Source organism: Rhipicephalus microplus, chromosome 6 (assembly GCF_043290135.1).
Source record: "Rhipicephalus microplus isolate Deutch F79 chromosome 6, USDA_Rmic, whole genome shotgun sequence".
NCBI classification, from domain to species: domain Eukaryota; kingdom Metazoa; phylum Arthropoda; class Arachnida; order Ixodida; family Ixodidae; genus Rhipicephalus; species Rhipicephalus microplus.
In genome coordinates, this window is record NC_134705.1 from 86,211,335 (window position 1) to 86,224,123 (window position 12,789).

General features: G+C 47.3%; 1 protein-coding gene across 1 annotated transcript in view; it reads right to left on the reverse strand.

Annotated features, from left to right (window-relative positions):
• LOC119168564 (sodium/potassium/calcium exchanger 4-like) overlaps positions 1-12,789 on the reverse strand; it is a 115,845-nt gene that overhangs the window by 37,561 nt on the left and 65,495 nt on the right. The window contains exons 3-4 of the mRNA XM_075866137.1: positions 2,279-2,430; positions 617-701 (exon numbers count right to left, since the gene is read on the reverse strand). Coding sequence (XP_075722252.1) covers positions 617-701; positions 2,279-2,430 — 237 coding nt within the window. The remainder of the gene's footprint in view (positions 1-616; positions 702-2,278; positions 2,431-12,789) is intronic.

Genomic DNA, 12,789 nt, shown 5'->3' on the forward strand with positions numbered 1-12,789 from the left:
TTCTGAGCACACGGGCCTACACCATTTTATGCCTCCACCGAAAATGCAGCGGCCGCAACCGGGATTCGATCCCGCGACCTGCGGGTCAGCAGTCGAGTGCCTTTTCCACTAGACCACCGCGGCGGGACACTTTATCCCTGACTCCTTTATAGCTTCGTCGCTTCACCTAACGCATACTCTCCGTCCTTGGCTGCGTTTCACAACTCCCGTTTCACATCGCCCATTCCGTCGCTATAACGTACCGCCGCTCATCTCGCGTACACGCAACACGTGACCATTAAGTGAAAAGTCGAGAAAAACTGTGCGCTTAAAAACACCCCTCCGTTTGACACTCATAGAAGTGAAAGTTCGGCTAGTTGGCGGTTCATGCTTGGGAAGTAAGAAGAGCGCAATCTTATAGACAAAAGGAACGAGGAAAAGTCGAAAGGGCACCTGTCGCCTCCTCCTCAATCCTCGTCTATATTTTTGCGCTGTTTTTACTTCCCGACCGAATCCATGTTCCGGCACGCATCTGAAGTCATGCCCAAGACCGTTACGTCGTCTTTGGAAATTGTCTGAGAGGGAGGCATAGTGAGGTACTAGTGGGACTTGGGAGGTTGTATGTGATTGTACTCACCCAAGATGGCGGTGAATAGCTCGGGCGCTGAGCTGCCCGCTGCCATGAAGGTCGCTCCGGCCACGTCCTCCGACAGGTTCAGTCGCTGCGCGAGACATGGATTGATGGGAAAGTATCAGGCCCGTAGCCAGGAATCTTTTGCTGGGGGGGGGGGGGGGGGTAAACTTGTTAAAAACCCCCAAAACACCTATTATCATCATTTGTTCTCGGTAGAACACCCTCTTCATACAAATTCGAGGGGGGGGGGGGGAGGGGGCAGGGCACTCTTTTCCTGGTTACGGGCCTGGACAGTACACATAGCGAGAGGCTTTCACGTCACTCGCCATGCACGGTCACGCCACACACGTGATCAACAATTGAGTAATGATGATACCTGGGGTTAATTACGTACCAAAACCATGCATTATAAAAGACGAGACGGCTTCGGAAATTTCGACCGTCAGAATTTCTTTAAAATGCACTGACACCGCACAGTACTCAGACCTCTGCCGTTTATCCTGCATCGAAATGCGACCTTCGGCTCAGCAGCCGAGCACCATATATAACTACTGCTCCACCTAGGCGTAGCTGCAATTAAATGCGGAACGCTGTTGAATGGGCGTGTACAGCCCCAGCTGATAAGGCCACCTTCGTGACGTGTCTGCTGCGCTGTACTTCTGCCGTCGCCATTCTGGGCGATCTACGTCGGAGGCAAAACTAGTCCATGAAAGGACGCATTTTCTTCGCAAAACTGGCATCGCGGAAAAGGGCACGACGAACGAGGTAGAACCACCTCACTACTCAAGCACCGGTTCATTGTATACGCGATTGCAAAACGCGTATATCTATCATTCTTTTTGACATGTGAAGTTTCCGTGTGTTCTTTGGGCGTATAAGGAGACCATTCGTTAGTGAGTGCTCTTGTGCGATTTCACCTCGTTGTCCCTTTTCCTGGTGCGATCTCAGTTCTTCGGAGAAAATGGCCATTAGGTAACATTCTAACTGTGAGGGTATTCGCCGTACGGGATGACCGAGCACCTTTTCCACATCTATAAATGCGCGATCTTTAATTTAAGATAAGGTCTGCACAACTATACGTATAAAAACAGCCCCGTTATTTTGACAAACAAGAGAAATTGTGAGTGTCCTTTCTCCTGCTCCCATAAAAAGTAGTGGTTCGTCATTTAACATACACTATAACAGTTAACTTCCCTTTCGGTTGGTGCTTGTATGCTTGTTCAACATGTTTATTTTCCTCCCTCAAGGATCATACTCGAATCATCCTTGGCTATTCATCGCATCCATTAAAAGGCAAATGGATTCGTTGTAAAGAATATAGTCTGCTGAACCATGCACGGACTTGCAAAAAGCTCTAGACGAACTCACCTTCATCGCTGATATTTATAGTAAGCTGCACAGCATGGAAGCGCGTAAATGACACAGACACAGACGGATTTACAGTCATGGACAGTTTGAATGGGAACTAGTTAATCTTAACTGAAAGGCGTTCTTTTGATCTTTCATCCGTTACGCAGAAAGTCCGCGTGATTTCACGCTTGCACAGTTAACACGAGGTTTCGGCCACCTATGAAATCGACATGAATTATCCCTCTGAAAAGCTATTGTACACTTTGTACGCGTGAAAGGACGAGATCTTGGGAATGCAGTGCCCAGTCAACTCACGGCGCAGCACTCCTCGAGGGAGGCGATGAAGTAGTCGTCGCAGACCACGGCCAGCGCGTAGAACATGTAGAGCACGACCAGGATGTGCACCAGCACGCCGCCCTTGGCGCGGGCCTCGTGGGAGAACAGGTCTGGGGGAAACTCGTGGTACGCTGCATTGCACGGGGCACACAGTAAGAGGAATCGCGTATTACTGATAAGCTGTTTCATGCAGGTGACATCGAAACAAGAAGAAACGAAAGTGCACGCTGCGAACTCGAAAGCAGGCGGACAGAATATGAGGCGCACGTATGTGACGCCAGCGTAATGTTACCGGTTGTGCCCCCGCGATCTCCGACGATAGCCCAGCTCTGGCCGACTGGCTCGCCCTACGCCATCTCCTGACGCCGACAAGAGCTCTCGCTGAGCGGTGCCCCGTCCTCGGACTCCTGCGACTGTGTCCATCTTTCTGATCTTCTCCTTACTTCCGTATGTGGATGTCCGTGCCCCTCTCTGTATCTCTATACCCTAAATTTCTCCCTATGCTTTTTAATTCCTCTTCACCCCCATCCCCTGCGCAGAATTGTGGAGGTGCCCTCCATTGAGAGAGGCAGTAACGGAACTGTGCTTTTTTCTTCCTTTTTGCTCTTTTAAAAGTCACTTAAAATGTTATCTTTGAAAATGTAGTATTGATAAGGTGGGTGTGGGGGGTATAGGTGGACATGGAATTGGACGAAGGCTGAAATGAGAAGCGTGGCTAAGATGAGTATTGTTGGACAAAAAATTTTAAGGTGAAATATTTATATTGAACAAGAGTCGTGTTACAGCTTTCGGAGCTAGAGGCTTCTATAGTCTATCAATAAGAGATGTTCAGAATTCTTGGTGAATAGTAGCAGATTGCTTGGTGAATATAATAATAATAATAACGATCTACTTAGCAGTGTTTTCTGGTGTTTTGTTTTTACTTGATTAGTTAGGACACGGAGAGAGGTGGAGAGTATTTTCTTTTTTACAGAACATAGAAGTTTAGCGCTCATTTTCTGCACACGCACGCCCCCCAAAACCTCCTCCTTCTATACCACTTCGATCTATATATGGTTATGCATGCGCGACGGAGCTCTCTGATTGCGTGGTGGACCGTCATTTAGCGGGCCCCATTCGGAGATTCAATCGTTCGCCATTTAAGAGCAGGCAATCCCATGTACAGCCGTTTCCCTGTGTACGCTAATTGTGTTTCTCTTTCCATCGGCGCTGTAGATGCACGCCCTGTATTGATTTTCATAGAGGGGAATCAGTAAGAGAAAAAAGTAAAGGTAAAATAATTGTGGCTGTCTGCGTTAGATCATCACTTGAACGTGTTACTACATTCCCCTGTGAGCCCGCCGTGGTAGGTTAACGAGTGGCTGCGGTGTTGCTTTGCTGTGATCACGTATAGGTTGTGAGTTCGATTTCCGACAGCAGCGGCCGCATTTATCGGTAGCCGGCCTCGGGTAAAGGGGCTCAACCACGTCCGATTGTAGTCTTTTTTTGTTGTTTACAATTAATAAACACCGACCCCCAAAAAATTCAACATAAGTGCAAGAGATTTGTGAACAAGGCTCCTTCCTGTGCGGTGGACGAAACGTCTCGCTTATTTTATTCGTGGTCGGTGTTCATTTCAATATTGTTCATGCTTCTTCCCGGCCAGACTGGTTTCCGTCCAACTCACGGAAGTATACGGTACGCAAATGCGGTACGTTATGACGGCACCGATCCTCCTTTTTCGGTCGCTGTGTTTTGAAAGACGATAGTCTTTTTTTGGGATACTTCGACGCAAAAGTTTTGGTTTGTCTGTCTGTCTGTCTGTCTGTCTGTCTGTCTGTCTGTCCGTCCGTCCGTCCGTCCGTCCATCCGTCCGTCCGTCCGTCCGTCCACCGTAACGATACCCCAAACGGCACCAAACGATAGCCTAAACGGCCGACCCAATCCGCAGCGCCCACCAATATCGCTCAAGTCTTAGCATTCATGCTTGTGCGATTGTCAATTAAAGACAATTATTGTGCATATCTGAGGCACCATAACAACAGGACAATATTTCGTATGTGTGGCTTTATACTATAGTGCAGGCATACAGAAGTAATTCTAAGGACCTTAGCGTTTATCACGCTGCGCTGACAAGGCAACGCGATGCTCAAAAAGGCAAGTGTTTCTAACGCTTTTCAGAGACGACACGGTGGTGGCACCTGCCCGCCGCTTTGCGTTCTACACCTTATCGCCTCCAAGATTGGCGCGCACGCCTTCCTTCGTTTTCGAAGATAACTGCCAGATAGCGCTCGTGTCTAACGTGCCTCGATTTACTCGTTCGCCTTGGCTGCACGGATCGAGACTCTCTAACGCAGTGCCTCCAGAACACAATTCACCGATTTTCTCGGGCATAACATCAAATGAACGTTTTGTTCACTCTCTCCAGGCGCAAGACGATTTTCTTTCGACGGCATTTGCAGTGAAAGATGCAGATACGGGACCAATTTTTTAAGGATGCTTTTTTAAAATTACTGCGGGGTTGTCACGCCTCACTGTTACCCTTCAGCCTATACGATAGGGGGCCCTCATGCGCGTGCCTCCACATGAAAACTCCCTAGCCTACGCGTTCTCAACAAGACACCTGTCGTTCGGGGTACTCACGAAGACTGGAATACTGGAACAGGGAGCGGCAAAAGCACAGCTGCGGTCGGTTACGACCATGTTACGACTTAAGAAGTCCGCTGAGGCCCTGCCCTAACTATCGATGCGTGGCAGCTCATGGGAAAATAATCTAGGGGTGCAAGCAGCAGTCGATCGCCGCCTGCATTCGACAAAGAAATAGACCCCGCTCGTATACCTTCGCGTAATGAGCTGGCCGTCCGGCTCGTTCTGGAGTGCGCACGCATTGGCGAAATGCTTGTGCGCTTTTCAGAAGGATGATCCCGCGAACTTCGGAAGCGGCACTCAACTGACTGCAGAGTTATACTGCATGTGCTCCCTGCACTAGCGTGTACAATACTCAACGAGCGAGGGAGCTGGACTTCTACCGTGCAGCCTTGCCGTGTTTGCGTGCCGCATTTGCGTAACATGATAAAATACCCCCTCGAGAATTTCTGACTGAAGTTCAACTATGCCATTTGGTATACTCGCACACTGCCTGTTGGGACACAACTGATTGTAATACTAACTCCATTGTTGTTTACATACTACGTCTAAGCCTGGCAGATGTTGTTTTTCCGCTGTTATAATAGTAAATGTGCAACAGGTAATAACGTATACAATGTTTGGGGAAGAAAAGGGGCATAAAACAACAAGAGGTGCGCCTTGCGTTGCGTGATTATACCTTTTGCGCGCCGTGAATCAACTGACTCAACAACATGTTTTATAGAGATATAATAATAATAATAATAATAATAATAATAATAATAATAATAATAATAATAATAATAATAATAATAATAATAATAATAATAATAATAATAATAATAATAATAATAATCGGGAGTTGCACTGTGGGTATTCACTCACGGCGGTTATACTTCATCACGCTGCTCCAACCGTGTTTCACGTGGCGTTGCAGTTATTTTATTCTTCATTGTATTCCTTTGTGCGCCTGTACCTATCTTGCAATGTTTTGCTTTAACTGTCGCCGTAGTCATCGTATGGCTGTTCTAAAATTCTCGTGTATGATATGCATTGCTGCGCCCACCCATGTCGCGCGTATTAACGCGACAGCGTTAAAGAGCTCGTTTCACAGAAATTCCGGTGTCGGCGTCGTTGGTTGCGAGCGAAAAATCGTCTTATGCGCGACCGAAAAATCCGGATCGATGCAAATAAAATATGATAAAAAAAACCCTTGGAGCAAAGTGGGGGCCAAACCAGGGTTCTTGGGGTCCGAGCGGGAATCGAACCCCGGTCGTTTGCGTGGCAAGCGAATGTTCTACCACACGGTCACGCCTCTTTTTCTTTCTTTATTGCCTGTGTACATACAACATTCACAAACAAATGCACATTAAACGAAGGACAAACATGAAACAAAGAAAAGAGGTAAAAAGCGTCAGGCTTAACAGACTTTTTAAAAATTCCTTCATCTGTGGAAGGCTTTCTACTTGATCAAGCTATTCGGGCACTTTTTGTTGAACCTTTTGTGATTCCACGAACGAACAGACAGATTCAAAGAAGTATTGCCTAACCGGGCGTGCATTAACATTAGCATGGCGCACCGCCATTCTAGATTGCCGTATACCGTGCAGGCCCAGTAACATAACTATAGGTCGAAAGGTATTCCTTCTTCATTTGATGCTGGTAGAAATCTGATGCCATAGGCATCGAGAGGCAGATCCTTTTTCAAAGTCCTTTGGAGAACATCCCAGAAAAGAGACTGCATCCCAGCAGCCCAGGAAAACATGTTCGATTGTTTCTGGCTTTTTTCAGAGAAGGCAATCAACATGCCAAGGAACGAATAAGCCTTTTTTTTGCATCTATGTTTTCATGGGCAAGGCCCCAGTGTGCAATTTAAAGAAAAGGGATTTTGCTCCAGTAGATACCTCCATTTTTTTTACACGGCTTAACACATTTTGGGCTCGGCCTACACGGTATAATGTTGTATATAGGGGAACAGGAAAAACTGTTTCTACTAAATTTTTGTATAACTTTTTACGCGAAACCGTACTGAGGTATTCCAATGAAAAACGCGTTTTTAGAAAGAGATATGAATCAGCAACTTCTTTTAGGAAACCTCTAATACTTAGGCTTGGAAGACGGTTGCCAGAATTTGTGGTAGCATCTGGTCGCATGAAAGCAACCACACGGTCACGCCTCTGCTTGTGTGAAAACTGCGAAAAGAACTTCCTCTGCTGGGAAATGCAATGAAAGTAGCTTCCATGCTTCACAAACACACGCGTCCTTTATATAAATGCTTCACCATGCAACATGAACTATTGCAGTAATAATGCGGGGAACAGACATCTAGTGCCAACGGGTGTCAGAAAACTTGATTATCATAATGACTCTGAGGTTAAGGGCTGGTACAACACTACAAAAAGTACCCATGCTACCGCACCCATTCCCTCAAGGCCGCGTAGTGGGTGCATAGCAAGTTCGAAAAGGTTTCATGCACTAAGTTTTGAAGTACGCACTGCAAGAAGAGGATATCGCTATCACGTTCAACTCCTAAAGGCGAAGCTTTAGCGTCCCCTGATTTTTTACTTCGATTATTAATATTATTGTTATTATTTGCTGCATGATTGAGTCAGCACTCAGATGCGGTTTTAATAGTTGGGAGCGTCAAGTAAGTTAGTGATTATTGATTCGTTGATTGACTATCATTGTCTGTGCCTGATGTTGTATATAGCGTAAGCCCACAGCTCATGTATGCACCTGTTTATTTCTAATGTCCACACGATAGGCGGGGAGAGGAGAGGGCAAATTGAAGGAAAAAAAGAAAGGAAGGAAGGAAGAAGGAAAGAAAGTGATGTAGCAAATGTCGCGTCAGTCGTCGTGTCGATGTGCGTTTCTATAACATCGGATGTATAGACCGCGAAACGCCATAAACGGATCGCCAAATCGCTTTAACGGGGAAGGCGAGGGGAAGGGGCAGTGTTCCACGACGATAATACTGACGGGCATGCGCTCTCAGTCGTGCTTTGGGCGACTTGTCTGCCCTGTTTGGGACACGGTATTGACGTGGAAATAGGCGGCGAGCAGCGACAAACACCGTTGCTGCTGCCTTGTCTGCAGGTCCTCATGGGCTGGCGCCCACTTTGTAGCAAGCTAATGCATTGTATGTATGTATGTATGTATGTATGTATGTATGTATGTATGTATGTATGTATGTATGTATGTATGTATGTATGTATGTATGCATGTATGTATGTATGTATGTATGTATGTATGTATGTATGTATGTATGTATGTATGTATGTATGTATGTATGCATGCATGTATGCATGCATGTATGTGTGTGTATGTATGTATGTATGTATGTATGTATGTATGCGTGTGTGTGTTTGTTTGTCTGTATGTATGTGCCACTCCAAGAGCAGATGCACCATCTGGGGGTGTCCTTTCAGACCCAAAACAATAATCGCCTTACATCTCGAGTGCTTTTCCGTGTCGTAGCGCCGCGTTTCGGCTAACGATTTGCGTGCGCGCTTTCGGCGTAACGTATTGTTCCAGATACGAATTCCACTTGTCGACTTCTCAAGAAAGGAAACCCAAGTAGGCCAAGGCAGCGAAAAAAATAAGAATCGCAGCACATCCACGGAGTGAATGATGATAAGTGGGGCGAAGCGCTGGAGGGTTATTTATACATATAGTGTATATATTTATGCAAGAAATTCTACAATTCGTAAGTGGTAGCTATACGTCGCTTCCGTTTCTCCTTCATTATAGTGGCTTTGGTCGGTGCAGTGGTGGATCGGTGATGGGCATAGTGGGATGTTTGCAAGGATGAAGTAGCTTGCAAAGGTGGAACCATAGGTGGTCACGTACAAACAAAGAATGGACACTGTGAGACAATCTATAGTTCTTTAACGCGCGCCTGGATACAAGTACACGGCCATCTTGCATTTCATATTGGCTACTTCTCAACACTATTTGCTTCACGGTCGGTGAATTGGGGGATCGGTGATGGGGCGCAGTGGGATATTTGCAAGGACAAAGTAGTGGGCAGCTGGCAAAGGTAGAACTATAGGCGGTCACGTACGTACGCACACACACACATACATACATACATACATACATACATACATACATACATACATACATACATACATACATACATACATGCATACATACGTACGTACGTACGTACATACATACATACATACATATATACATGTACATACATACATACATACATACATACATACATACATACATACATACATACATACATACATACATACATACATACATACATACATACATACATACATACATACATACAAGGGATGCCCCGCCGCGGTGGTCTAGTGGCTAAAGTACTCGGGTACCGACCAGCAGGTCGCGGGATCGAATCCCAGCTGCGGTGGCTGCATTTCCGATGGAGGCGGAAATGTTGTAGGCCCGTGTGCTCATATTTGGGCGCAAGTTAAAGAACCCCAGGTGATCGAAATTTCCGGAACCCTCCACTACGGCGTCTCTGATAATCATATGGGGGTTTTGGGACGATAAACCCGACATATCAATCAATCAATTGCATACAAGGGATCGACCGACCCACCCCTTTGGGAGCTTCACCCCTAAAACGATGAGCGCTGAGGCGAGGACAGGGGTGAGAGAGGCGAGCGTTAAGTGTGAAACTCTGTTTGTCGAAGTGGATGGGAGGAAGGAAATGAGTAGGAGAAGTGTAGAAAAAAAGGGGAAGAAAAAAAATCGCACGCATATTTACCAAGTGAGTGCTGACGATATGGCGAAGCAGTGTGCACCGGATCGTGAATCGTGGGCTTTCATTTTGTTCTGGTTAAGATCCTTTCACTTTACGCCCCGCCGTGGTGGTCTAGTCGCTAATGTATTCGGTTGCTGACCTGCAGGTCGCAGGATCGGATCCCAGCTGTGGCGGCTGCATTTCCGATGGAGGCGGAAATGTTGTTGGCCTGTGTACTCAGATTTGGGTGCACGTTAAAGAACTCCAGCTTGTCGAAATTTCCGGAGCCCTCCTCTACGGCGTCTCTGATAATCATATGGCGGTTTCGGGACGTTTAACTCCACATATCAATCAATCAAGATCCTTTCACTCTGTCCTTGGTAACTTTTTTGTTCTGCCATATGCTTTGATTGATGACTGGTTTAATGTCCATGTTTTTACGGTGGCCTTTTATTTTGTTTGTTCCGATGAACATCTTTTTATAAACTGTTTTGTTGTTCACAGTGGTTTAGGTTTGTACATCTTCTGTAGACACCGGGCGGTGGTTTATGGACGGAGGGACATTGTGCGGTCTGAAGGCGCTTCTCCGCTAAAGTAAATAAAACGACGCAGCATCTCTTGGCAGGGCGGGACTCGAACACGGGTACCCGCGGTGCGAAGGCGAGCGTAGTATAAGTTTTCGCCTATCCATACGCGGTGTAGCTCGTGATTGCGGCGGAGAGCGAGAGAAAGGGAAAGATAAGTGGTATGGGAACAGAGAGAGAGAGAAGCTGAAACGAAAATACAGAAATAAATAGAGAGAAAGCGAAGTATATAGCCACTTCCAAGATGCTGGGAAAGGAAAGAAAAGGTGAGAAGAGAACGTATAGAATAGCATATTTCTATATAGTATAGCAAGGGTATGAACCAAGGGTGAGAGAGGGACGCAAAAGGGGAGGACAATGCCCGCAGCTTCGTTGTATCCACTAGTCGTAGTTGCACCATTTTTTTAAAGTCGATTTCCGAGGGTTCTGCGCGTGCGTGACATACAGATACGTCAAAACCGGGGCTAGCTCTTATATACACAAAACGCTTTTCAAACCTTTTCATGCATCCTCCTGAAAAAACGAACGTTGATGGTAGCTGTCGTCGGCACTGCCCGCTTTACCACACCGCGCAAAAGCCGCTTGGCGAAGTGGCCGCTCTTGCCCTGCCGCGTGTGACGCGAACTTACAAGGGACGCGCCAAGTGGCATGCGAGGCTGGATCCGGCCTATACGCTTTCGCCTGACCGGAAACTGAATCGACGTTGCAGCAAAAGTAGGAATAAGTAGGTGCGTTCTTTCTTTCTTTTTTTCTAGCTCTGGAACAGTCAAAGGTATTCAAGGGACCCGAGCCAACCATCGTTTTCGTCAACTGCAAAAACAAAAAAACAAACAAAAAACACCATCTCCCTTTATGGGGAACTATGTGTAAATGCGAAGCAGCGGGCGCGAGCTTACGCTGGTGGCGCCGTTGTCGCTCACTGCGGCGTTACGCTGGAGAGAAATCTGGGCAGCCGCTAAGCATGCAGTGATGGACCGGTGTTTCCTACTGGAACATGCCAATCGCTGCTAATGGGGAATGGGAGACAGAAGACTCCGATTACACATAGAGACCCGCAGTCCGCTTTTATTTCGCAGAATAATTGCATGAAACCCTATGGCTTTTAGTTAACGTGCTCGCTGTGAATTTTTATTGTTCAACAACGCAGAGGAGAAGCCTCCCACCGACATTATGATATCTTGGAGGTCAAGATCTACTGGGGTGGCCAGGGAAGGATTGTGCAGCGCGAGCATTCGGTTTTTCTAAACTCGCTAGCAGACGCTGCCTGTGTCCGCGTTGCGAGGCGAGAGAGGGGCGAACGTAGAATATCAAAGAGGGGGAGGGGACGCGCATGCGCGATTGGGGTGCAAACGCCGCAACGAGGGTTGCCTAGAGAAAAGAGAGGGGGAGCGAGCGTATGCTAGCCTTTTTGAAACCACCAATCATTTTTTAAATAAGCTTTTAAACTTTCAACTACGCATTCCTTGCGCACGTTTCATAAGTTTGAAGGAAAAACAAACAAAACAAACAGTGGCAAGCAGCGCTGTCCAGTTAGAGCTGAAAGAACCACTGCCGCGATGTCGAATCGAATAGTGTTAATGATGGTGACTGGGCGGCGCAGCACACCAGTGGTCTAAGTGGGTGATGCGGACTGATCGCGCACAAATCGTGCACATGTCGCGAAGCGTTCATGGTGAGACTGAAAGCTCTAAGCGAAACTAAAGAATGAAAATGTGCTGTATTCGTTCATCTAGTGTTCTGACTCAAGCCGCTTGCCATACTGTAACCGTCATGTACCCTTCACCTCTGCTCCCGGTGCCACCTTCTGACACCGGACATTCACAAAGAAAATCTTCGGCGCACCACGCGAGCTTGCATACCTCCGTGAGGTCATGGCCTCCCGAGTGGACTTACTCGTGAAGACGAAGGAATCACTCCGAGGGGTTCACGTGAGCGAATTTGTGACGTCTTCAGTGCGTGCTAAGTGGGGCTGCACCGACACAACCTCAAGCTGACCCATTCGCCCAGGCCTGAAACTTTTTATGGATATGCCTTGGGCTTCACGCGGCTCGTCGACGCCATCTGCGGCGTGCGGGACTTCAGAACACCCAGGCTGCCTGACTTGCAGCGACAGATTTACGGTCTGGACCACAGGTCCCTCCATGGAGGAAATGACGCAACACAATTTTTTGTAATATGTATTGATGCTGTAGGGCAGACTTACTCAGTGGAAAAAAAAACGCGGCTTTTACTGTGTGGTTTCGAATGATGCGTCCTCTTTAGGAGCTTGCACGGCAAGCTTCTTATGTTCACGCCTTGTCCGGCGGCTGCCGGCGTGTACACCAGTGTTCAGTGTACTCTGGTCGCAGCTCAAGGTCGCCGGTCTGATCGCCTCTCTGATGATTCTAAACAATGCTCACTAGATGGCCCGCCGCCACCCAAGGCGTCGGTTTTCGGTGGCCCGCGCGCTCGCCTCTTTCGTGCTCTTCGCTTCGTAGGCATGACCTCATGTGACAAGTTCCTACAATGAATGTTACGCACGGTGTTGGTGTCTTCCGAAACCCCCTCACCTGCCAGCTCTCAACCACGTTGAAGAA